At 45.3% G+C, this 25981-nt stretch overlaps 1 protein-coding gene across 1 annotated transcript in view; it reads left to right on the top strand.

The window, feature by feature from the left end:
* kcnq1.2 (potassium voltage-gated channel, KQT-like subfamily, member 1.2) overlaps positions 1-21779 on the top strand; it is a 211859-nt gene extending 190080 nt beyond the window's left edge. Inside the window, exon 19 of the mRNA XM_061821697.1 lies at positions 17646-21779. Within this exon, the coding sequence (XP_061677681.1) occupies positions 17646-17792 (147 nt within the window). The 3' untranslated portion in view covers positions 17793-21779. The remainder of the gene's footprint in view (positions 1-17645) is intronic.
* The last annotated feature ends 4202 nt before the right edge of the window (positions 21780-25981 follow it).

Raw genomic sequence — 25981 nt, 5'->3', positions numbered from 1 at the left:
TGTGGTAAAGCATTGGCCTCCCAGTTCTAAGGACCCGGTTTCGATCCCGGCTCCGCCTGTGTGGACTTTGCATGTTCTCCCACGTGCCTGTGTGGGTTTTCTCTGGGCACTCCGGTTTCCTCTCACATCCCAAAAACATGCAACATTGATTGGACACTCTAAATAGCCGCGTCGGTGTGATTGTGAGTGCCCTGTGATTGGCTGGCAACCAGTTCGGGGTGTACCCCGCCTCCTGCCCGTTGACAGCTGGGATAGGCTCCAGCACTCCCCACGACCCTCGTGCGGATAAGCGGCAAAAGAAAATGGATGGATGGATGGATGGATGGATGGAAAAACCTGGCATTTATATCCACTAAATAAGAATCTGGCAGTCCCCAAAATTTGGGTTAGGGTTAGAGGTCGCGGTGACATTTCTTGTCCGTCACATGAGGCCCAGCTGTGCTCCCCAGCGCAACCGAGGCCTCTTTGTCTCAAGCGATCGGTTTTAATACTTCTTGAAAGGAGCGCTCACGTCAGAGCGCGCCGCCGCACCCACGGGTCGCTCGGCCCGCTCCCGGGGGCCCCCCGTGGCACCAGGCGCGGGCCCGCTGTCTGGGCGGGACGGACGGCCGGCGGGAGGCGGGGCGCGCTAACACACACGTGCATACACGCCATCGTCATCGTCGTCGTCATCATCTTTAATCCCTTCAACTGGATCCTGCCAGCGCTTGTTTCCATCCCTTGTGCGCCTCCCAATTTGGATCACTTTTTGCCACATGAGCGGTTCTGACGACCCTTGATTGGGTTTTGCGGTGCTTGACGAGAGAATCGTTTGGGGGTAAACGTTCATCCCTTACATATTTCGAGTTGACCGTTCACACGTTGGCCTATTAACATTTTTGTGCTTTGACGCCACAACATCAAGAAGCCGTCTGTTGAAATGAAGTGAAATGCCATTGACCCGTACCACCCCCCCCCCCCAAAAAAAAAAGAAAAATTTTGCTGCATGTTGATCATGAAAAAAAAATCATACTATTTTGTATCAAAATAAATAAAAATTTAAAAAGCTTTCATTTTTACAAAATGACATTATGCGGGGAAAATTGTAGTTTTTTTAATGCCATGAAAACTAAATCTTAAGTATTATAAAAATCTGTTTAGAGAATAAAAGTGTAATAGGTTGTGGAAAAAGTAACTGTTATCAATTCACGTAAATTACATGGAAATAAAATTATATTGTGAAATAAAATGTCATTTTGCATGAATTAAAATAGGAGAATAAAGTTGTGATCTGAGAATAAATAGTAATAGTACAAGAAAAATGTATGTTTAAAGAATTGGAAAATTAAAGTTGAAAAATGACACAAAGTAATTTACAAGAGGAAAAATGTGATTTATATAAAATGTGAAAAATAGCAATGACAAAAAATGTCAAACTATGTTTCTATTTTGTGAGAATAAAGCTATAACAATGAGATTAAAAGGCAAAAATAATTGACAATAATAGATAACAATAATAAAAAGTGATTTAATTTCATAATTTTGTCCTAGAATGATTTGGAAAAAAAAATTGTGATCTCATTTGTGTGTGGTGTGTGTGTGTGTGGTGTGTGTGTGTGTGTGTGTGTGTGTGTGTGTGTGTGTGTGTGTGTGTGTGTAAAAGCAAAGGTTCATAACTTGAAAAATTTTGGGGGATTTGTGGTCTTTTTTTTTTGCACATGTGCACGTCCTCTACTGGTGCATTTTTTTTTTTAATCAAATAATCTGCAAGCCATTGTTTAGAAGTTAAAGTAAGTTGAGTTTGAAAAGTATTTAGGGATCATAGTTTGTGGTAGACTTACCGTTCTATCATTCTAAAGAATTGTAAATATTTCTAGGGAGGACAACAATTTATTATTATTATTTTTTTGTCAATTCATCATGCTAGAATTGCATCCCTATTACTGTACTCCCAACATCATATCCTGGAATTCATACCACAAAATGAAGAGTCCATTTCACTATTTTGGCGCAGACTGGCACGCTTGGTACCCCAACCCCAAACATCTCATTTATAATATCAGGCTGACAGGCCTATTGACGGCAGCAACAAAGCCGCAGTGTGGCCGACCTACAGCGGCCGCCATGGCGATGCGGCGCCTCCCCCGGCGACGGACCGTGCCACGCTGGCTGCGTCTGCCGCAGCCTGGCGAAGGAAGCGGGAAGGAGGAGGAATGTGGGACTATTTTGGGGTTATAAAAACTGGAGGTGGGGGTTCAGTGTTTGTGGCGGCTGGTGAAGGGGAAGGCGATGAGGATTTATTTAAAAAAAAAAAAAAGTCCCCTGTTTGTGAGTAAATATGGCATGATGGCTTTCGTCAAGCTCCCGGAAATGGGAGCCTCACAGGAAGTGCAAACCTACCAGTCGAGCTTTTCACTACGCCGTCGTGAATGTCCGGTTAGTAAAACGTTTTCTCGTCGTAAACACAAGCAACAGATGTCGTTAGACCAAGTTTACGATGTTACGCGAGGTCAATTTAACCGGGATTCAATTTTTTTTTAACCGCCCCTGTTAGCACGGCGCTAGGGTTAGCATACCGTGGCTAGCGTTAGCGTGGCGGTGCTAGCGTTAGCATTAGCGCTTTAAACTCTTTCTGTGTACCGTCTTTATTTGTAAATATCTCGTGTTTCCATGTGGGTTTCAATGTGGGCGCTTGCAGCTTTTACATAGCTGCGATGTATGTATGTACCAAATGGTATTTCCTTTACAAATGTACTGGGTGAGGCTTGTAACCGTGTGTGCTCTGTAGTCCGGGAATTATGGTACAACATGTTATGTGATTCAAAAGTGTTAACAGTTCTTGAATCATTGTTTTTTGGGAAACAAAATGGACACCGCACTAATGACTACTAACAGGCTACCCATCCTGTTTTGCAAAATTAAGATAACCCAACAGAACATTTTACAAATGCCAGTGAGAAAATGCGTTCTCCAAACCTAATGATGATGGGGGGCTTTTCCCCAGACTTTCCCCTTAGAAGTAGCGACTACATCTTGTGATCTTTTCTGTACAACTATTCATGACACGACTCCATTTATCCTCCCCACCCACTGGTTCCGCTGGATTAACATTGATTTTGCTTGAGGAAAAACGTAACCTTTCAGGGGTTATTTAAGACCAATGACAACGACTTTTTGTAAGTAGTTCAGTTCAGGTCAGCGAATGTCACTCGCTTTGTGTCTAACTTTATCCATCCATCCATTTTCTTGGCCGCTTATCCTCACGAGGGTCGCGGGAGTGCGGGAGCCTATCCTAGCTGTCAACAGGCACCTTGAACTGGTCGCCAGCCAATCGCAGGGGACATCGAGACAAACAGCCACACTCACAATCACACCTAGGGGCAATTTAGAGTGTCCAATTAATGTTGCATGTTTTTGGGATGTGGGAGGAAACCGGAATGTCTGGAGAAAAACCACGCAGGCACGGGGATAACACGCAAAGTCCACTGAGGGAGGGCTGCGATTCAACCCGGATCTTCAGAACTGCGAGGCAAATGCTTTACAGCTGCGACACCGTGCCGCCTCAAACCTTATTTTTAAAAAAAAAAAAAGTCAATATAAAACCAGTAAGAGCGCTAAACCTCAATTACCTCACTCAAATTGGGAGTCCACGAGCTGTAGTTTGTGACTATAAATAAAGAAAATGGTTCGATCCCGGACCCGCCTTTGTGGAATTTTTAATGTTCTCCCCGTGCCTGTGTGGGTTTTCTCTGGGGATTCCGGTTTCCTCCCACATCCCAAAAAGATGCATTAATTGGACACTCCAAATTGACCCTAGGTGTGATTGTTAGTGCGGCTGTTTGTCTCGATGTGCCCCGGCAATTGGCTGACAACCAGTTCAGGGTGTACCCCGCCTCCTGGCCGTTGACACCTGGGATAGGCTCCAGCACTCCCGCGACCCTTGTGAGGATAAGCGGCTGAGAAAATGGATGGATGGATGGACTTAGATGCGTTTTTTCCCGAATGAAACTGTTTTTGCGTTGCCCAGCTGGCGTCTCCTGCGTCTTACCGATTTTCGCCAGCGGGAATTTAGACAAAATGAGATTTTGGACCTTGCTGTGTTGTGGCTAGCCAGTACTGTAGTTACTGCTTGTCTCCTAAATTCATGAAGTACCGCAGTGATTCTCGTTTGTTTCCCTTTTCGCTTCAGCGTCGTCGCGTGTCCGCCTTCTTTTGTTTGGATTTTTAGCTGTTATTTGTACCCGCGCGCTCTTTTTGTTTATTCAGTACTGTAAACTCGCTCAGCTTGTCGGTGTTTGCTTTGGGGTTCAGCCACTCGTGTTTGACACAGCCCAGACAGAAAGGCCGTAATGCTCGGGATAATAAAGTTGCATTTTTGAAATTCAATCTTTCTTGTAACGATTACAAGCCCGGTTTTTCCAGCGTAGCGCATCAATGGAAGCAATTAATTACAGACGGACACGAAACGTACAACAAACCTTTTCATGATGTTTTTCCAGTCTAAAATGTGGCGTACACGTTTAATGCAGACCATGCGAAACATGTAAAACTCGTTTTGTCGTCGAAAGCCCTCTTGTAAATTGTTGCGGCGCACACACGCACCTCTCGGGTGCGGTGTCACGTTGCTGAGCTCTTAATTGGCCTGAAGGAGGCGGAGCCACGCAACCCTAGCGATGAGGCGGCCGTTCGTATCGTCACATCAGCAGGAGTATTGTCAAGTTTGTTTTGAAATAGTCCCAGGAAGGGAAAACAGAAGAACGCCTAATAAAAGTAGAAAAGAAACTTTTCAATGTTTGTGTACTTAAGTGACTAAAAGTGAAGAAAAACAAATGTTTACGCACCCCCCGCTAACGGCAGTATTGAAGCACACCACTCCAGGGACCCATTAGGAGCTAATCATGTTCAAACGGTCTATTAGCCTCCTCCCCCCTCCCTTTGCCTCAGTGTTTACAATCTATCAAACCGTTCTGAGTGCTCGTATCGATTGGGAATAGCGCCACAGACTGTGGCGAAATGTGGAATCCATTTTGTCGTTGTCGTCATTTCGAAGTTTGGATAGGAAGGTGTGGATTTGTTCGAAAAGAACCGTTGCCTCCAAATGTCAGGAAAGTGGTCGGGAAGTGAGGAGTTAAGCGGGACAGAGTAATCCCTTGATAGTCGTGGGGCCTACGGACCGAGCCCTGCCTAGTAATTGAACCCCCCAAGAAAGAATAAAACTAGATAAAAGCTTGTATTGCCTTTACAACAGATCACAAACTATCAGGACAAAATACTTTATCAGTTCAAATCCGTCTGAAATGACCGTTAAATTTGATTACTTGATGTTTTGATTTAAAAAAATAAATGTACTACAACTTTGCGACTCATGTGCAGTCAATCAAATGTGAATAAGGATAAACTTAAAATATAAAAAAAGAAAACATGCATGTCTTGGCAATATGTCGTGAACAAGCAAATTCCACACAAAAATGACAATCTGCCCTAGCTTAGATTCAAATGCCGGACCGCAGCACTGTGAGCCAGAACCACCCATCTGATAAGATGCCCTTGTTCAGTACACTGAAACCTTGTTTTTTTTTTTTTTTTTTTTTTTTTTTAAATAATCCACTAAAAAGGAACCAAAACTAAATTGTATGAAAACCAAAGCAACATTTCCTATAGGAACTAATGTAAATATAATTTATCTGTTCCAAAAACCCCAATTATGAACAAAAACATTGGAGGAAAACAAGGGCATACAAAACTGATATCACATCATTATCCAAGCCGCTTATCCTCACAAGGGTTGCGGGAAAGACGGAGACTATCCCAGCTAGCTTTGGGCGAAAGGCAGACTACACCCTGAACTGGTCGCCAGTCAGTCGCAGGGCAGATATCGACACCATCGATCCCACGCTGCACGCACCAAAAGCAAGCGTGTGTACCACGACACCATCAGTGCCCCTTCAACAACTGAGGTTCCACTGTCATTCCGATGACAATGCGGCACAACGCAGGAAAATGACCACACATTTCATTCCCTATCGTTAACATGACGTCTTACTCTGACTCCGACTTCCATTGCAGTTGAATACTAGCACTAGCTTCGCCTTGTCATGCAAATTCTTCCAGGTTTGTGTTTTTTCGCATTCTCGTCGTACAGTTCTCCAGCCGCCCCGGCATACTCCACTGACAGACACTCCATCTTTTGGCAGCAGCAATTTTCTGCTTTGGCGGCGGTCCGCGGGGTCTTTTACGCAAGATAAGGAGACGGAGCTATCTGATTGGCAGGGGCTGTTTATAAGATTGGAAAGCCCCTTCGGGGCTGTTGCCAGTCATTTGATAAATACAAGAATGTATTTGTTAACATACATGCATATATAGTCCACCTCAGCTTTTTCTTTTTTTTTTTGTTGTTGTGCTTATTCTGTTTATTTTTTTTTTAAATTACCAATAGATAAAGAAACAATGGTGTGATTGTTTTTGATTGATGGGAAGCTAATCTGCAAAAGCCCATCACAGCTTGGCAGAATTTTTTTTAAAAATGAGGCGTGTGCGTGTTGCATAGTAGGCCGACGTGACGTTAAATCCCGTAAATGTTCCTTATGACTCATCGATACTAATTATTGTACAGTATGCCAGCGGTTGAGTATTCAAACAGTGCCCTCTGCAAAACTGTATTCCAGAGAGACGGATGTGCACTTTGGAAAGCGCAAGACGCAGCTCATTGGCACACTGGCTACTTTGGACCCAGGGGACCCAGATTCATTTGGCAGACCCGCAGATGGAAAAAGGACGAAGGCTAACATACGTAGCACGTTCAGATATGCCCTCCCTCCCAGCTTTATGCCAACTGTGCGTGCAACGGCCCGCTCAGTTGCCCCAAATTTGGGCGTCATGTGAGGAAATTCTGTTTTTTTTTCTTCAGACCGTGTCGCAGAATGCCGCCCAGATGTAAGGCCTTGCGATATAAAAGGATCTCTCGCACCTATTTCAATCATGTTGGAAGCTGGTGAGGATCAGCTGTACTGACACCTTCAAGTCAGTTTGACGTGTGTGTGTCTGTGAGTGAGTGTTGGCAATGCGTGTTGGGCTAATAAACTGCAGCTATTGTGGTACTTTTTAGGTTTGAGAGATTCTTCTGGTATTGCACAGAGTGTTTTGTGGATATTGATATTTAGCTGTGTCAAATGTGTTTATAGCACAGGCCGCATCAAAATTATCATTTCCCTCACGGGGCCAGTCTTCTTCTTTTCCTTTCGGCTTGCCCCATTGGGGGTCACTACATGTTTTTCCATCTAAGCCTGTCTTGTTTATATTCCTCTCTAACACCCACTGTCACTCATGTCTTCCCTCACCACATCCGTCGACCTTCTCTTTGGTCTTCCTCTCGCTCTTTTGCCTGGCAGCTCCATCCTCAGCACCCTTCTACCAATATACTCACTCTCTCGCCTCTGGACATGTCCAAACCCTCGAAGTCTGCTCTCTCTAACCTTGTCTCTGAAATATCCAACTTTGGCTGTCCCTCTAATGAGGTCATTTCTAATTCTATCCAAACTGCTCACTCCGAGCGAGAACCTCAACATCTTCATTTCTGCCACCTCCAGTTCTGCTTCCTGTTGTCTCTTAAAGTGCCACCGTCTCCAATCCGTACATCATGGCCAGCCTTACCCCTGTTTTATAAACTTTGCCCTTCATATCTCAGCAGAGGCTCTTCTGTCACATAGAACACCAGACACCTTCCACCAACTGTTCCACCCCGCTTGGACTTGTTCCTTCACTTCCTTACCACACTCACCATTGCTCTGGATTGTTGACCCCAAGTATTTGAAGTCGTCCACCGTCGCAATCTCTTCTCGCTGGAGCTTCACTCCTCCTCCTCCGCCCCTCTCATTCACGCATATGTATTCTGTTTTACTTCGGCTAATATTCATTCCTCTCCTTTCCAGTGCGTGCCTCCATCTTTCTAATTGTTCCCCCGCCTGCTCCTTGCTTTCCCTGCAGATCACAATATCATCTGCGAACATCACGGTCCAAGGGGATTCCAGTCTAACCTCATCTGTCAGCCTATACCAGTATGACTGCAAAACCATATACTTTTATACAGAATTGCCTCATATTATCACAAATGCACAAAAAATAGGTAGATGAATATTTTCTAAGTTAGAAGCTAATAAAATGTTTTGGGTTTTTTTTTTAATCTTTGATGTGATTTGTTTTAAAAAGGGATTTGTTGCAACAAAATTTTCCCAACATTATTGACGCTCAAGATTTGCTTGAAAGATTATAGCGGCCCTGGTCTGGTTCCCAGGCCTTGAGTTTGACACTTGGGGCTCCAATAATGAGACTGGCGACCAGTCAGATTTGTTGTTGGTTTTACATGATGATTATTTACAGCATCAATGCTTTGTAAAGAGACCAGGCTATAGGATAAATAACAATATGTACTGTATGTAGGGGAATAATAATTGTCTCACCCACCCACAGTGCTTTAAGGATATGACTCATGGCTGGTTAAGTCATGAACATTTACACTGTGTCTGTGAGAAAGTGAGGAAAAAAGGGAGAGGAGGAAGGAGGGCATGTGAAACAAAAGAATCTTTGAGAGATTATCGCAGCCCTCGGCACACGCGCCCCCCTCACCACCACCACCACCTCTCGTGCGGCACGTGGCAGACCAGCCCTCGATACTCATCGCAAGCGTCAGGTGCTTTCAAACCAAACCCGCCTCGCGTCCTTCCCGTGAGCCAACCGGGAAGCCGTCCCACCCTGACCTGACCTGACCCCTCCTCCGCCTCCTCTGGTGGTGCAGCACCTTGCCCCCGCTGAACAAAGAGCTTGTTGTATGTAGCCGGGTTCAAGCGAAGCCATTCTCCTTGGCGGCGGTCTTTGTGGCGAGCTCTGTTTTCCCGACAGTTTCTTCTCCGAACAATTCTCTTCACCTTCAACCTTTGTGCAGAAATTTCTTTCGAAAATCAGAATCAGAATAACACGCCCATGTCGACATCACCAAACCACTTCAGAGTAGAGACTATTACCTTTGTGCAAAACAAGCAGAGACAGTAGCATTAGCGTTAGCGCCAAGCATTTAGTATAATCAAGGGTAATTTGTTGTTTTCCTTTATTTGTTTTGTAAGTCTGGAACACTTTACAAGACTTGCTTTTATGCCCTCTAATAGCTGCTATCATATAATTAGGTCACTTCAGTGCTACCTGTTATCATATTATATGGTTATGCAAGCATATTTGATCACGTATTACTCGCTATTGTCATGAGCAAGGCTGGACCACTGCCAAGAGGAGCATGGCAAGGCCGCCGCTCTGGCCGGTGTCACCTCTGACACCTGTCACCGGCCACAGCTGTTTTCCGTGTGGACTCTAATTAGACCATGTATTGAAGTTGGGAGTTTTGTCACTGGCGTTGCCAGTTCGTTGCCTTGTGTCAGTGTGTTGCGTTCACTGCCAGTTGGATTCTCCACCACTGAGAGTAAGTGTAGCTATCCTTGTCAAAGCGATTCTGTGCCATCATAGTCCAGTCTAGTTTTGTTCATGTTTTCAAGTTTTGCCACATAGTTATCAGACCCCGTTTCATGTTTCTGGATTCTGCCTTTGGTTAGTGATTTTGTGCCTCGGCCTTGTTGAACTGCGATACCGCGCCTGACATCATGTCCTTGTCTCGGAGTCCTGGATTTGGGTCCAGCCCCGTGCCCCGTACCTGACAGCTATTGAAGAATAGGCTCATGATACATGGACCCATACAATCATATCACGTCAGTTATGTCACATATTATATCACTTACTATCATGAAAAATGACCAGATTATCATAATTGGGAATATAACATATAGTGCAACTGTATTTGGGAGTCATGCACAGTCGAAATACACAACTAAGAAAACCACATTTTTAATTACTATTTTGTGAAAAAAAATTCAGTTTCAAACTTCTAAAAATGGGAAATTGTTTATCCCTTAGATTTCATTTTGATGACTTGTCCCACTTACTAATCTATAACGTCATCATCATACTGCTTAGACACGATCAACAGTCTGTAGTAACACGATTACTAAGTAACTCGATTTACTTCTGCATTCAAGAGGTAATCGCGTCTCAGTCACATCTTCGTAATTATGCAATGTCTGATCGTATGGAGTCTTGTGAGCAAATATGTAAAGCAAAAAGTCTCAGCTTTTAGAATCAAGCTCGTCAGGCCTCTAGTTAAAACAACCCATTCAGACTCGGATGCACTCAAAAATCCATATTTTGGTTCAAGATCATTAGGGGTCTCGCTGTGACACAGAGAAATGAAGGTTTCGGTATTTGACCTGCACCATCTTGCGCAGGAAACCTCTTAAAATATTCCGACTTTGGACACCTCTGTCAGAATTGTTCATTACAAGCAATCTGCAGGTTTTAAAAACGAGCGTTCCGTGGCGGGTTCGCCTCACGTGCGGTTTAATAAGCATGAAAAGCCCCCCCAGCCGGGGCCGAGCGTGTCCCAATGACTAATGCCTCACCGAGCGCTGCCCCGTAACGAAGTCGTCTGCCATCACTCAGCATGTTGGGTGCCGAAAGCACAAAATGGTTTCAGCATGTCAGCGAGCCCCTCGCCTTGTTTTATTTATTTTTTTATTTTTTTTGCCTCCTTTTCACATCGACTGGGGGCGGTGTGTGGACAGGGGGTGGGGTGGCAGTAGGGGTCTATGCATGGGCAAATTCACCCAAAGTGACCTTAGTTACTTAAAGGTCAAGGGTCATCCCTATAAACATTCTAAAATATATATTGGAATTAAAAATACATCTAACATTATTCACTTCAAAGTCTATACGAAAAAATAAATGAGCGGAGAGCGCGCCATCCATGCGCAAAGTTGCGGAAGGGTCATTCGACATCCAAGTGGTAGCCATTTTGACTGCATTTTCTGTCCGTGATGTCACACATGGACATTCGCCATTAAAAACATGCTGTGCCACCTACTATGGGATTTTTCTGACACGGAAGCTCTTTTCGAAGAAGAGAACATCTCACAATCGAGTCAAGTGACCAGGGCAATATTACCCTATTGTTTCGAGCCATATTTAGATGATATGCGGATCACGGCCAAACCACCTCCCCGTCCGATCCACCTCCGCACAGTGGAGATGATCCACCCCAGCGTTCCCGCGTCTGCCGATGACAGCTTCGGCCGGGGTGGCATATCGGCACATTTAGCACCCCTGACTTACAGATTACCTCCCTCCCCCAACTATTATTCTTTTTAGTAGCTGTTTACACACCTACCTGTCATCCGGAACCCACAAAGCTCTCATCCTTTTCACCTGTGCAATCCATTTTTCGCAACGGACTGGGTTTTTTGGAAAAGTATAAAGAGCGAATCCATCCTCCCAAGTGTTCGAGCAATACCCAGTAATACAACGAGCCACCATTTTGGCTAACACGTATGAACAAGGAGCTACCTTCTAGCAGGTAAAACTAGTATAAATGGACCAGACCGCTTGAGTGCGCGACTGCCCTGTACGTCATTTCCCGCTTCTTCTCGAAAACAAATCCCTCGAGAGGATTTTCATGGCGGGAGTTACAAAAACCCATGGACGTCAAAATCATCTTTTGTGGTGAAAAAATGAGTGGGTGGGATGGGTCCATACCGGGTGCTGTTCTTTTTATTAATAACATACTAAAAATCATGCATTTCATGACAGTGGACCTTTAAAATGCTCTTCATTTCATAAACAATAACGTGGTAAATCTGAACCCTGAGGAAACTAAATGCAACAATATACACGCTTGCAGTGTAGTTTTCTTGCTCGTCTGCTGACACACGGCTGAGCTGCAAGCCATCAACAGATGGCGCTGTAACCCGCTCGGTCAGCACAGGCCAGCGCTTGAGGACCAGATGAAAACTCGCAAAACAACATACTGACTTTTATTCCTAAATCCCTTAAATAGCTTTAAAGCCATGTGTGCTTGTTGAATCACTGTCTGTGTGCACATGTGTGGTGGATGTATTTTCATTTTTGTTTTATTGTTTTTTGTTTGCTTTCCAGTCGGCGTCTTTTGAAACTTGACTGTGGAAAAGTAACAAGCGTAACATTCATAAGACAGCATGTGTCACGCGTGACCTTGCAGCGTCTCCATCTGAGCTTTTAAAGCCAGCCCGTGTCAAATGTGAAAGTATGTCATAATCTATAGCCCACACTTGACTGCGCGTGTTTTCGTACGAGTTCCTTGTTAACGTCAAACTGCCCTGCGGGGACGATTATGTCGACGCTGTCTGTCTCGTTCCATTAGCAGTTTTCATCATGGAAGTGCGTCAAGGCGCTGTAGCTCCACACCGAGTGGATCTGTTTGTGTTCAATTGTGTACCTTTTTCATTATGAGTGCTTATTAGTAAAATTCCCAAATTATTTTCTGTGGGCGTGAGAAAGAGCGCTGATGTCGACTGCTGTTCTGTTGACCTCTTTCTCAGGTCAAAGGAGTGAAATTTCCAAATTTATCACTTCTATTTAATGTCCCTCTGACATCCCTATGTACATTGTAAAGTAGATATTGTTATGAAAATTACATATAATATTATTTACTTCCTGTTACGTCATTTACAGCTCATACTGGTGCAATCGCCATTGAGAAGATGCTGTGTCACCTGCTATGGGAGACGGACAACAGGGATTTTTGAATTTTTCCAACGCTCCTTCTGACACGGAAGCTCTTTTAAAAGAAAAAAATTAGTGAAATGACCGGGGCAATATTACCCTATTGTTTCGAGCCATATTTAGATGATATGCGGATTACTTCTAACTAATAACAGACAGTATGTAGCGTACTCAGCCGCGAGCGACGACAACGCCGTAAAGTGGCCCGGTCGCGACGAGCCACCCTGGCGGCACTGCGATGAGCCACGGCATTGTCATCGCTCACTGAAAGAAGGATTTCGATCTCAGCTCAGTGCCAAACTGTTGGATGTCACGTTCCTCCGCAGTCAAGGCATCCAAATGTGCCTTTCTGGACCTTGATTTGTGCTTTAGGGTACTTGCGAGGGTCTTTTGAAAACGGTTGTCCAAAAACGTCTGGAAAATCCAGATTCAGGGTAAAACTGAGAGGTCTATCCAACCCCTGATTGATTGCTCAATTAAGCTGTTTGTCTTGCCCTCTAGTAGAAATGGCAGAAAATGCTCATTAGAACGCGGTACACAACAAGTCCGGAAAGCGCTGCTCACGTGAAGTGGTCCTTGTGGGAACCTATTACCAGAAGAAGGAAAAACTAAAAACACAGCCACTGGCTTCCGATGCAACCAAAGTCACAAATAAATGACTCTCCTGTGGTCGCAGAAACAAAAGACCTTGGGGAGGGGGTTGCGGGGAAATAGCAGCAGGTGCTGCGGACTAATTAGCCCCAACTGGTTTGGGTTTGTTCGCTGGAGGACACTTCAGGTGCATGCTGATGAAGAGCGACAACAAGGCTGGAATGTTTTCGGCTAGATGGTGAAGCGATGATCGTGATTTTACGATGTATTTCAAGTCAAGACAACAGCTGAGTTCATGAAACTCCGACAATGTTAAAATATTTACCCTTATGGCTGCCTCTCTATTATTTCTATTGGGTAAGGCCAAGCTTAGTGAACCCCCAAAAGGGGTCATGATTGCACTCATCGACCAATCCTCAGAATAACGGAAAAGTTTCGAGGAAGTCAGTCACGAGCAATCAATTTATCGATGTAGTTGTGTTAAGCTGTTACGGAACACAATATTCTGTAGGTCTTGAAAGAGCCCTCAAAACTCCCAATTTGGAGAACTTTGCTTTGAAAATGACTTTCAGTGAATGAGTTACAAAGGCCTCGAAAGATCTTAAATTTGGCTTGTTTCTCAGTGTTGAGCCACTGCTCCTCCGCATTGAGAGGAGCCAGATGAGGTGGCTGGGGCATCTGATCCGGATGCCTCCCGGACGCCTCCCTGGTGAGGTGATCCGGGCACGTCCCACCGGAAAGCGACCCAGAGGACGACCAAGGACACGCTGGGGAGACTATGTCTCTCGGCTGGCCTGGGAACGCCTCAGGATCCCTCCGGAAGAGCTGGAAGAAGTGGCTGGGGAAAAGGGAAGTCTGGGCATCCCTCCGAAAACTACTTCCCCCTGGAAAAGCAGTGGATAGCCATTCCTTTCTGCGACTCATATTTCACATTTTACGCATCCTCCGATAGCGATCATATTTCAACAAAACTAATAGCTTGTAAATGTCCTGCTCCGACGTAAAAACGTCAGACGCCGGCGCTGAATAAACGAGGAAGCGAGGGCAGGCGAACGACGTGGGAGCCAGTGAGAAAGCGACGGCGCGGCGGACGTTGAGATGCGCGTCGCCTGTGCGTCCTTACGCCGCCTCGTCTTGCGGCTCTTTCATTTGCGGCTCTGTTGGGCAAGTTCTGTGGGGGGCCGTCGGGGGCATTATTCACCATTACACACGCTACTCAAAACACTCATACACGCTGCTGGAACGCTGTTACGAATGAACTACGCTCACACACTACTGAAATGTTTGAGCACACACCACTGACTTGTTTTTCGCTTCCACACAAGTGTTTATTTTTCACTCATAAGCACATACGCACACCACTTAATGCCGCCACACACACACACTGCTGACGTTTTTTTCCCCCCCACTCACTCATGCACACAACTGAAACACTTTAACACCCACTACTGAAATGTTCCCATACTGCACTACTGAAACACACACATTTTTTTTTTTTTTTTTTTTTGCTACTGGGACAGGACGGTGGCGCAGTTCTCACAGTTCTGAGGACCAGGGTCCAAATCCCGGTCCAGCCTGTGTGGAGTTTGCATGTTCTCCCCGTGCCTGCGTGGGTTTTCTCGAGGCACACCGGTTTCCTCCCACATCCCGAAAACCTGCAACATTAATTGGAGACTCTAAATTGCCCCTAGGTATGATTGTGAGTGCGACTGTTGTTTGTCTCTATGTGCCCTGCGGTTGGCTGGCGACCAGTTCAGGGTGTACCCCGCCTCCTGCCCGCTGACATCTGGGATTGGCTCCAGCACTCCCGTGACTCTCGTGTGGATAAGCGGGAAAAAAAATGGATGGATAGATGGAAGCACTTAAGAAATGCTCTCACACACACACAATTGAAAGGCTTTCGCAAACACCATTGAAACACTCCCACACACCACTGAAATGTGTGTTTCTGAACATCCATGCATCCATTTTCTTTGCCGCTTATCCTCACGAGGGTGGCAGGGAGTGCTGGAGCCAATCCCAGGTTTCAGCGGGTGGGAGGCGGGGTACATTCTGAGCTGGTCGCCAGCTAACCGCAGGGCACATGGAGACAAACGGCCGCACTCACAATCACACCTAGTGGCAATTTAGAGTGTCCAATTAATGTTGCGTGTTTTTGGGATGTGGGAGGAAACCGGAGTGCCCGGAGGAAAACCCACGCAGGCACGGGGAGAACATGCCAACTCCACACAGGCGGGGCCGGGACTGAACCCGGGGGTCCTCAGAGCTGTGAGGCCAGCGCTTTACCAGCTGCTCCACCGTGCTGCCCTGTTTCTGAACATTATTGAGCATATTTTAAAGTAAGATGAGAAAAGATTTCTATTGTAAAATGTGAGAGCATTACAGTTGTGAGCGCCAGAGTCAGTCGTTCTTGAGGATGTGTGCAAGTGCGTGTGTGGGTGTGTGCACGCTGTATGCTAACTACATGAGTAAGGAGGTAAAAGCTCGGCCAAAGCTATAAAGTCTATGTCAGTCCCTTTGAAGTGCATGTTAAGTATACATTTGTGCGCCTTCTTTTGTGTCTATATTTATAAAGATGCGAGGACTGCACAAGTACGCAGATGCCCTCCTCTGTAACCAGTATCGGCACAACAAATACACAACGTGTTTTAAGTGAGACGTGTGCGGTCGTCGCACAATTTATTTTATTTGAGTAGCGTAATACGCCTCACAATTGTTGGAGTTTGTATTTTCTCCCAGTGCTTCTATGTATAGTGGTGCTACGGGTTTTTATTTTGGTAGCTTTCTACTTCCTGTTTTTTGTTTGCACGACAATGGGCGACTTTTGTGCTTTTCGAAGAAAGGTCAACTACGTGAGGTAGCAGGCAAATGTTTGTTTTTTTTTTTTTGTGAGGTGGGTTTTGATTTAAAACTGAGATATGTTTCGAATTTGCGACGTTGTAAGTCAGAACAAAACCGAGTCTGTATCCCGACCCTTTGCCAACGCAGCGGTGATGTCGTAATGACAGTTCATATTTATATGAAAACTCATCCAGGCCATAAGTTGAAAACTATCATGATGAAAAGCTAAAAATACAGCACTAGCTGAGCGTGCCTTCTTATACCGCGCAATGATGTCTTCTTGTTACCCCGTTGCGCAAACTATTTTTTTATGGCGTGCGCTTGGCAACCTTATATGTCTGCACCATTGTAAACGCATCCCCTGCAGTGTGTTTTATTCTTTTGATGTTTTTTACATCACAAACTTATTTCCAACCACCATCTTTATTTTTCCGTAAGAAGTACCGCCACCATTTTTATAATCAGTAACTGCTAGTTTTCTCACGTTCCTACTTTTTTAGATGGGCAAAATGAGTCTCAGCTTTAGATGGAAGATCCATCCATCCATTTTCTTAGCCGCTTATCCTCACGAGGGTCGCGGGAGTTCTGCAATTACTATTCCCTTGCAGACATATTGTTATTTTCTGTATTTACAAAGCATTGACGCTGTAAGTAATCATCATGAAAAACCAACAAAAAATGTGATCAGCCATGATTTGAGCCAGGTGTCAAACTCAAGGCGCGGGAACCAGATCCAAGCCGCTATATCCTTTTTTGGGGCCTGCCAAAGCAAATCTTGTACAGCGATAATGTTGAGAATGTTTTGGTGGAACAAATCACCCTTTTAAAACACATCAAATTCATCCATACATCCATTTTCTTAGCCGCTTATCCTCACAAATGCCGCGGGAGTGCTGCAATTACTATTCCCCTACAGACATATTGTTATTTATCCTATAGCCTGCTCTCTTTACAAAACATTGATGCTGTAAGTAATCATCATGTAAAACCAACAACAAATGAGACCAGCCACCAGTCTCAGGATTTGAGCCACAGGTGTCAAACTCAAGGCCCCGGAACCAGATCCGGGCCACTACATCCTTTTATGTGGCCTGCGAAAGCAAATTTTGTGCATTGATGATGTTGAGAATGTTTTGATGCAACAAATCGCCCTTTTAAAACAAACCAAATACATCCATCCATCCATCCATCCATTTTTTTAGCCGCTTGTCCTCACGAGGGTCGCGGGAGTGCTGGAGCCTATCCCAGCTGTCAACGGGCAGGAGACGGGGTACACCCTGAACTGGTTGCCAGCCAATCGCAGGGCACGTAGAGATAAACAACAGCACTAACAATCACACTTATGGGCAATTTAGAGTCTCCAGTTAATGTTGCATGTTTTGGAGATGTGGGAGGAAACTGGAGTTCCCGGGGAAAACCCACACAGACACGGGGAGAACATGCAAACTCCACACAGGGAGGGCTGGGATTGAACCAGGGTCCTCAGAACTGTGAGGCCAACACCTTCCAGCTGCTCCACCGTGCCACCGCAAATGGGATTTTAAAATGCAACGTATGTAACCGTACGTATGTTCTCAAGGCGCTCTTTTGTCTTCCTCTTGCAGGTCTACCAGATGGACCAGAAAATGGACTCGGTCCTGCGGATCCTCACGGAGCAGTTTCCGCCCAAGCCCGAGCTGGCGTCCAGGCCCTCCATCCGCAGGGTGACCATCCAGAAGCGGATGGCGGTGAGCATCGACGACGGACCCTAAAGGTCTGTTTTTTGACGCGCGGAACACCTCAGAACGTGGAACACAAAAGGAGACGTCAAGAGCAGGAGAGAAAGACCGACCTCGCGGGGTCTAAACCTACCATCCAACTCACCTTCCAAAGCCGTGACCCCTCTCTGCCATTTATTACGCGTGAAGGGAATTTATGTGTGCCCGCTCTTCTCTTCCTGATATGATTCCAAAGCTAACGAGCAGGCAATCAAAGCACTGACATTCCACAAACGGGAGTTCATGCTGCGGCGCAGGCATTCCGCAAATCATTGTATTTATTTTGGCACCGTTCCGTCCACTCGCACGCACACACACACAGCCATCTACATTTAGACTGTGTTTGTTAGACTTGATCGAATAACAGCAGGGGGAGGATTTCATTCAGCCCACGCTATCGTGTCCTGTTTGGAAATACGACTTTGCGCCCAAGCCAATAAAAAAAAAAAAAAAAAAGAATTTTTTTTTTTTAAATGGCCGCAGTCGAGACGGACCTCTTGGCAGAGGTCTGTTTGCTTGGGGATGGTCCAAATGTCCATCAATCATCTTGAAGCAGCACCATCGGGAATGTTTTTTTTTTTTTTTTTACATCCTCCAGGACCCGCTTTTAAGAGGCTTTTTGAAGTTGCGCTGAAACCCGAATAACGTCGCTCCGAAAAGGGGGCAAGAATTCGGTACGCAAACAGAAACTGGGTGCGACGACGTACACCAGGGCGATTGTGGCTGCAATGTGCTATCGTATAAAGGGGAATTTGTGGCAGTAAAACTGATTGCAATATTTGGATGTGTCTTCACACTGATTTTTAAATGCGATTATGAATATTCAGTTGAAGTCCGAAGTCTACATACGCTGTCCAAAAACACACATTTCATTTTTTTGTCTCTGTCTGGAGTCAAATCAGATCAGTAAGGATCACAAATATGATTTCCATCCACCTTCTATCGCTTCTTCGGGTCCGGTCACGGGGAAGTACCTTCAGGAGTGATACCCAGACTTCCCTTTCCCCAGCCACTTCTTCCAACTCTTCTGGAGGGATCCCGAGGCGTTCCCAAGCTAGCCGAGAGACATACAGTAGTCTCTCCAGCGTGTCCTGGGTCGTCTTCGGGGTCTCTTTCCGGTGGGACATGTCCAGAACACCTCACCAGGGAGCCCCCAGCCGCCACATCTGGCTCCTCTCAACGCGGAGGAGTAGCGGCTCGACACTGAGCCCCTCCCTGATGACTGAGCTTGTCACCCTATCTCTAAGGGAGAGCCCGGACACTCTGCGGAGGAAACTCATTTTGGCCGCTTGGATCCAGGATCTTGTTCTTTCGGTCACGACCCACAGCTCGTGCCCATTGGTGAGGTTAGGAACGTAGCTCGACTGGTAAATTGAGAGCTTCGCCTTTCGACTCAGCTCCCTCTTTACCAAAACGGACCGATACAAAGTCCGCATCACTGCAGACGCGGCACCGATCCGTCTGTCGATATTCCGCTCCATTCTTCCCTCACTCGTGAACAAGACCCCAAGATACTTGAACTCCTTCACTTGGAGGAGGATCTCATCCCCGACCCGGAGAGGACACGCCACCCTTTTCCGACTGAGGACCGTGGTCTCAGATTTGGAAGTCCTGATTCTCATCCCAGCCGCTTCACGCTCCGGTGCGAACCGCTCCAGTCAGAGCTGTAGATCACGGCTTGATGAAGCCAACAGAACCACATCATCTGCAAAGAGTAGAGATGCGATGCTGAGCACACCGAACCGAACAAAATTATTTCATTTTGTTCAATGCCACAATAATGAGAATTTCTTGTAGAATTTCATATTATTTTCTTCAAGGTCAAAAATTTGCATACACTATGGAGTAGCATTTCCTTTGAACTGCTTGACTTGGGTCAAATGTTTTGGGTAACCTTCCGCAAGCTTCTGACAGTACTCTGCTGGACTCTCCTGGGCAATTCCTCTTGATAGAACTGCTAGAACTTGCTCGCACGCACCTTTTCAGATCTGCCCACAGATTTTAGATGGGATTCAGATCAGGACTTTGTGATGGCCACTCCAATGCATTGACTTTCCTATCCTCAAGCTACTTTTGAACCATTTTGGTAGTATGCTTACGGTCATTGTCCATCCGGAAGACCCATTTGCACCCAAGTTTTAGCATCCTGGCTGATGTCCTGCAATATTGTCTTAATATCTCAGTGTAATGTTCTTTCTTGATATTTTGCGAAAAACTTTTTCCTCCAGGTGTAACGTTGGTCATCATGGCCAAACAGCCCCATCTTGGTTTCATCAGACCAGAGGTCATGTTTCCAGAAGTTAAGATCTTTGTCTTGGTGTCTTTTTGCAAACTGTATGCTGCCTTTTCATGCTTCTTTAGGAGTAATGGCTTCATTTTCAGTGACTGTCGGCGCAGGACTCATTTCACTGTAGATAATGACAATTTCTTACCAGGTGTTTAGCGTTTGTTCTGGGGTTGATTTCCGACCAAAATACTTTCACCTCTGCGACACAGAGTCCATCTCCTTCCCGAGCGGTGTGAAGGCTGGACATTCCTGGGAGATTTATGTTTGGGTATCATTGTTTGAACAGAACGTGACGCCTTCATGCATCTGGAAATTGCACCCAAGGATGAGCCAGACTTGTGGAAGACCACAATTGCTTCTTTGATTTCCTGGTCAATTTCTTCTGATTTGACCATGATTTCAAACGAAGAAGAGTTCATCCCAAGGTGTGCCATCAATTAACTCACGTCGTCATTAAGCCTATTAGGAGCTCTCAAAGCCACGACCTCATCATCTGTGCTTCCCTTTGTTCTTAAATGACATACGACTTTTTGTGTATGTACGCTTTTGACCACATATTCTCTTAAGAAATGCTCTCTCGCATTATTTTGGGATTTAACAAAATTAAAGAATTTTGGTGATCCTGACTGACCTGAAACTGGAGACGGTTAGTCTGATTTGACTTCAGACAGTGAGACAAAAAATGAAATGTGTTTTTACAGTGTATGTAAACGTCTGGCTTCAACTGCAAATAGTCACAGAGAACTGGATCCTGGTGTGTGCACCCCCTAAGGGGCTTGCCATCAGCTGATCTGAGTCCATGTTTTCAAATCGGTGTTACTTTTTTACATTTTGTTTGGCTTTTCCTTTTTGTGTCAAGCTAAAACTGCAATACTCATCAAAAGTAATGTTCCCGAAATTGTTTTTATGAGCTTTACTATTCACTACATTAATTGTGTAATATACTTCTTTTACAGTCTGATAACGTGTTAATATATTTGTACAGTATATACATGTTATATGTTCATGTTACTATAATTTCAAACTCATTTTCCATTACCCTTGAAAATAAACAGCTTATGGATCATTTGATTTTGCATTCAAATAGTTACTTAGCGGCGCAAACACAAGTCTCTTGTAACTTACGATAACAACACAGGCTCAACTTTGCTCTTCTATTGACATACAAATATAATGTATACATCGCAAAATAGTTTATTTCAAAATCATACAAAATGAATCTTAAAGAATAATGTCTACATGCATACGTTGCAAAGACTCTAAATTTTACTTATAACACAGGCTAAATTTGGCACCTCCCTGACATACAGAGCTTGTCTCTCAGTTGAGATCTATCACTCCCAACATACTTCCTTGATGCCAATTACTACTTTCCGATTACTCTGTGCTTTGGCGACATCTTGTGGGATCTTAGGGTGTGGGTGAATGGGAAAAAAAAACAATTGCTGAATTTATCAGAAAATTAAAAAAAAATGGATATTTGTGAACAGCGCACCACGAATGTATGGGCTCAACCGTGTTATAATATTTATCTCCTTGCTTGTATTTATTTTAAAGATGCGTAAAACACCTTGAACAATGCTCTAACCTCGTGTCCATTTTCCTGTACATTTGTATAAAATGTGTACATAGAAATATTGCCCTATTGCACGATTGTGCGGAAACATGAAGAGTGGAACCGGAGTCCGCCTGCTTCTGGCGAGTGATGAAAATCACAGCGAGCGAGGCTCCCGTGCCGCAGATGGATGGAAATGATTGTAAATGATACGCACGCACACCCTCTGACTGTAGCTGTGCTGTAAATAATAAAAGGGGAAGGGGGGGGGGGGGGGGATCTCTTCCATTTCATTACACGCTGGCCTCCTCTCTTGGCGTCGGGGGGATCTCCTCATCCTCTCCTTAATTTGCTTCAATGCGGGAGTGAAACTTGTCGTGGTTTTCATTTGAACCCAATCTGGTCCAATGTTGTGTTAAATTTCCTGTCACGCAGAAATCCCAACAAAAAGGGAAGAAGAACACTTCCCCTCTGCCAACTCGGAGCGTCCAATATTCCAAAACCGCCCTCCCTCCCCCTTTCTTTTTTCGTCTCATATTACCAGTACGACTCGATTATAGTCGCCTTCGAAGGCCAAAGACAACTGGGGACGTCCCAAGATCAGCATGGAGGAGTGGCGATAGGGAAGGATGGAAGCTCATCCCTAGAGATCGCCGAGGAAGAGTTGAAGCGGGGGCGAGCCCCAAGCCACTTTCAATTAGCCGGAGAGATGACGCGGCCCGGTCGTGGGGGTCTCAACTTTTTGAGCTCACCCGTCGCTTTCATCGCAATACGAGAGAGATGCCGCTTCAAAGATGGTTTGATCTCGGACACTCACTAAACAAGCGCGAGGGAGGGGGTGGAGGGGGCACAGAGGCCGCGCCATCACGAGTGGATGCTGGAGACGTATCTGGACCTTTCCGACCTGTCAATCACTCGTACAATAACAGCCAATCGATAGCCGCATTGTCTTAACCCCTGGCTTGACACGCCCCTCTCTCGCCGTATTGTCCCACAAGCAATGCTGGTTGCCAGTAGCGTGCGCTTGGAAAAGTTAACGTTGTGAAGAAAATGGTCCTCAGATGCGCTTGGGGAACGTACAATTCTGATGAAAGATATCCCGCTAGGTTACAAGGTCCCCACTTGATTTATTTTCCAAAGCCTAAAACACAGTCGACGAAGTGTCTACGATGGATTAGGACTCGCGGAAGAGCGCACGTACAACTAAATGTGGACAATATCAACAAACACAAGGCTGTATGTTCGAAGGTAAGTGAGGGAGAAGTATCTTCTCCGAGTTTGGTTTGAATTATTATCAGTGCTTTATACATTACAGGAGAATAACTTTCACATTGTTAGCGTATCACTGACCTGCTGAATGAAGTGTGTCATGTTTTATGCCGAAGAGTCGGGTTCGTAATACGTAAATGCAAGAGAAATGTCTATTTGCCTATTTGGATCACATCTGACTTTTAGGACAGTACACTGGGTTCGATTACGAGCCAAGTCAAATGAATACACCCATTTACTTAGAAAGACTACGATGATACTTTTTGTGATCTTTCCAAGTAAAAAGTACTCACTCTGCTTTACATGCGCAGTACGAGTCCACAATTTTATTTTATGAGGTTTGTGAGGTGTCAAACTTTTTTGCATTGATGGCTGTCCAAAATCTTAATTCCGTGTGGATATCCTTGCATGAAATAGTTGAGAACTCTCTTGGACAAGTGTGATGCATTTGGCAAAAAAACATACCCCAAAATTATCTGGAATGCGCGATAGAGTATCCAGCTCAAACCTGTTCTGTTCAGTCGCCATTTTGGAAGATTGTGGGGCATGGCAACTGTAGCTAAGCGGGGGGCGGAGCTGAAGATTGCCAGTCGGAAAGGCAATTTTTCACATGGGGCAAGTGGCACGGTGCCCCACCACTTCCATCAGATGGCACTGTGGTTAGAAAGAAAATGAAAATGTCAAATGTGAGGTATGTATTGATTTTAATCATCTGCATGTTACTGCATGTTACACTAGATTTGGTCAAGATTAACAACTCAGGTTTGTCGTAAAATAATTCTTTTACCTTCTAAAACGGGTCAACAACGCGATGCCCGCGGGGACCACTTAGACCAGCGAGGTACGTTCTAAAAAATTATTATTTGTGATTTACATTTTGAATTTGACTTCCTCCCATTTTTGAAAAGTTTAAAATCACGTCATGCAATATTTGATGATAATGAACTCGGCAAACGGGTCACGTATACGATCTCACGAAGTAGCCCTCAGCCTCAAAAAGGTTGGTGACCCCTGTCCGATATCATTTGACATTTTAATGGATGTTGCATGTCTGGTTAGTTTAATTATATTGCTTGATTTCTTTTTACTCTGTTTGTGCGGTGACCTTAAGTGGGGGGGGGGGGGACTAAAAAAAAAAATGAGGCGGACAAAAAGCAAGTCTGTGTTGCTCCGTGTCAATTTTGTCCTGGAAGCGGCTCGCACGCCACTGAAAATGGGGAAACTGCGAGGCCCAAATTACACGAAAGGGCGGCTGTAAATCAGATGCAAACAACTATAAGCGGCGATGTCAGCGGTTTGTCGAGCGAAAGAAAAACAAGCGCGCGAGCCCTCACGATAAGCAGCCCGTTCTCATTACACTGCAGCGTGTTACTCAACGTCTGAAACTCCAAATCAAATTGATGACACTTGGAGGGCGCGGAGCTCTGCCAAGGCCGACAAGCCGCCCGATTGTTTTGCAGCAGCCGCTCAGAGGAGAGTGGTGGGGTTGGTTGGTTGGTTGGTTGGTTGAGGGTGGGGGGGGGGGGGATCGCTTGTTGGGGGGCTGTTAAGAAAAACTCGTCTGAGTGCAGTTACACATTTCTGGCGGAGCCGCCGAACAAAGTGCAGCATTTAGCCGCTCGAGAGCCAGTTATGGATACCACATGTCTCTCGGGGCCGGACCAAAAGAAGCGGGGCGAACACCGGCTCGGCCAGGTGGACCCAAAAGCAAGCTTATATGGATGCTAATATCGCCCCCGCGTCTGGTCGCGTGTGACTGAGGCTTTGTTTGGCCTCGTTCTCGGCGCATTGACTAAACGTGCGGCGCAAATGCGCCGCGTGCTCGTTTGGTGATGTCGATCTGATTATTCTGATGGCCTCGTCTGTCTTTATTTGACACGACCCTCGTCGGCAGCGTTACCAGGTGGCGGGAACAAAATGTCGTTGGCAGCGACGTGCGTGGGTTTTGGATATTTTGCATAACCACATTAAATCAACAGAATATTGCTTCTCAATATGGTGCGGTGCCAACGACAAGCGAAATGATAGTCACATTGCTGCCGCGCCGACAATCAAAATCATATTATAATGATGATAACAATGTTGGAAATTGATTATTACATTACAATTTTTTCATCTGTGTTGTACATTAGATATTATTTTAATATGGCGACACAGTGGAGCAGTTGGTAAAGCGATTGTCTCACAGTTCTCACAACCCGTGTTCGATCCTGGCCTCGCCTGTGTGAAGTTTGCATGTTCTCCCCATGCCTGCGTGGGTTTTTTCCGGGCACTCCGGTTTCCTCCCACATCCCACAAACATGCAGCATTAATTGGACACTCTAAATTGCCCCAAGGTGTGATTCTGAGTGCGACGGCTGTCTCTATGTGCCCTTTGATTGGCTGGCGACCAGTTCAGGGTGTACCCCGCCTCCTGCCCATTGACAGCTGGGATAGGCTCCAGCACTCTCCGTGACCCTCGTGAGGATAAGCGGCAAAGAAAATGGATGGATGGATTGTTTTAATATTTTGTTCCATGTCTGGGTGGCCACAGCAAATTCATTCCAAAAGTTCAACCTCAACCTTTCTTCAATTCTCATAGTGAAAGAAATTGATGTAAACATTTCCAAATAGCAAAAAAAAAAAACCATTAAATGTAAAAAAGTCTACGAGAACAGCTAAATTGAATTTGGAGTTAAATTTAACATAAATTTTAATATGTTTGGTTTATTTTGAACACAAACGTTCCAATTTTGAAGACGGTGTGGACACTTGTGCAAACACATTCTCTCAGTTGTTAGTAATAATAATGATGGGAAAATTTTGGAAATGATTTATTTTTTGTGTCATGCGATGGGCTGGCAACCAGTTCATGGTGTACCCCGCCTCCTGCCCGATGCTATCTGGGCACTCCCGCGACCCTTGTGAGGATAAGCGGCTCAGAAAATGGATGGGTGGGTTATCTTTGTGTTTATTTTTTGAATCATTTATATCACCAAGTCGGGGTGGGGGAGGGGGTTCTGCACGGACGCCACCTGTCTGGCGAGGGCCCCCGCGGCGCGCTACGTGATAGCAGATAGCGGCCGACAGGTG

Source organism: Syngnathoides biaculeatus, chromosome 6 (genome assembly GCF_019802595.1).
Source record: "Syngnathoides biaculeatus isolate LvHL_M chromosome 6, ASM1980259v1, whole genome shotgun sequence".
NCBI classification, from domain to species: domain Eukaryota; kingdom Metazoa; phylum Chordata; class Actinopteri; order Syngnathiformes; family Syngnathidae; genus Syngnathoides; species Syngnathoides biaculeatus.
The sequence above is the reverse complement of the archived record's forward strand: the minus strand, read 5'-3'. Positions and strand labels throughout refer to the sequence as shown.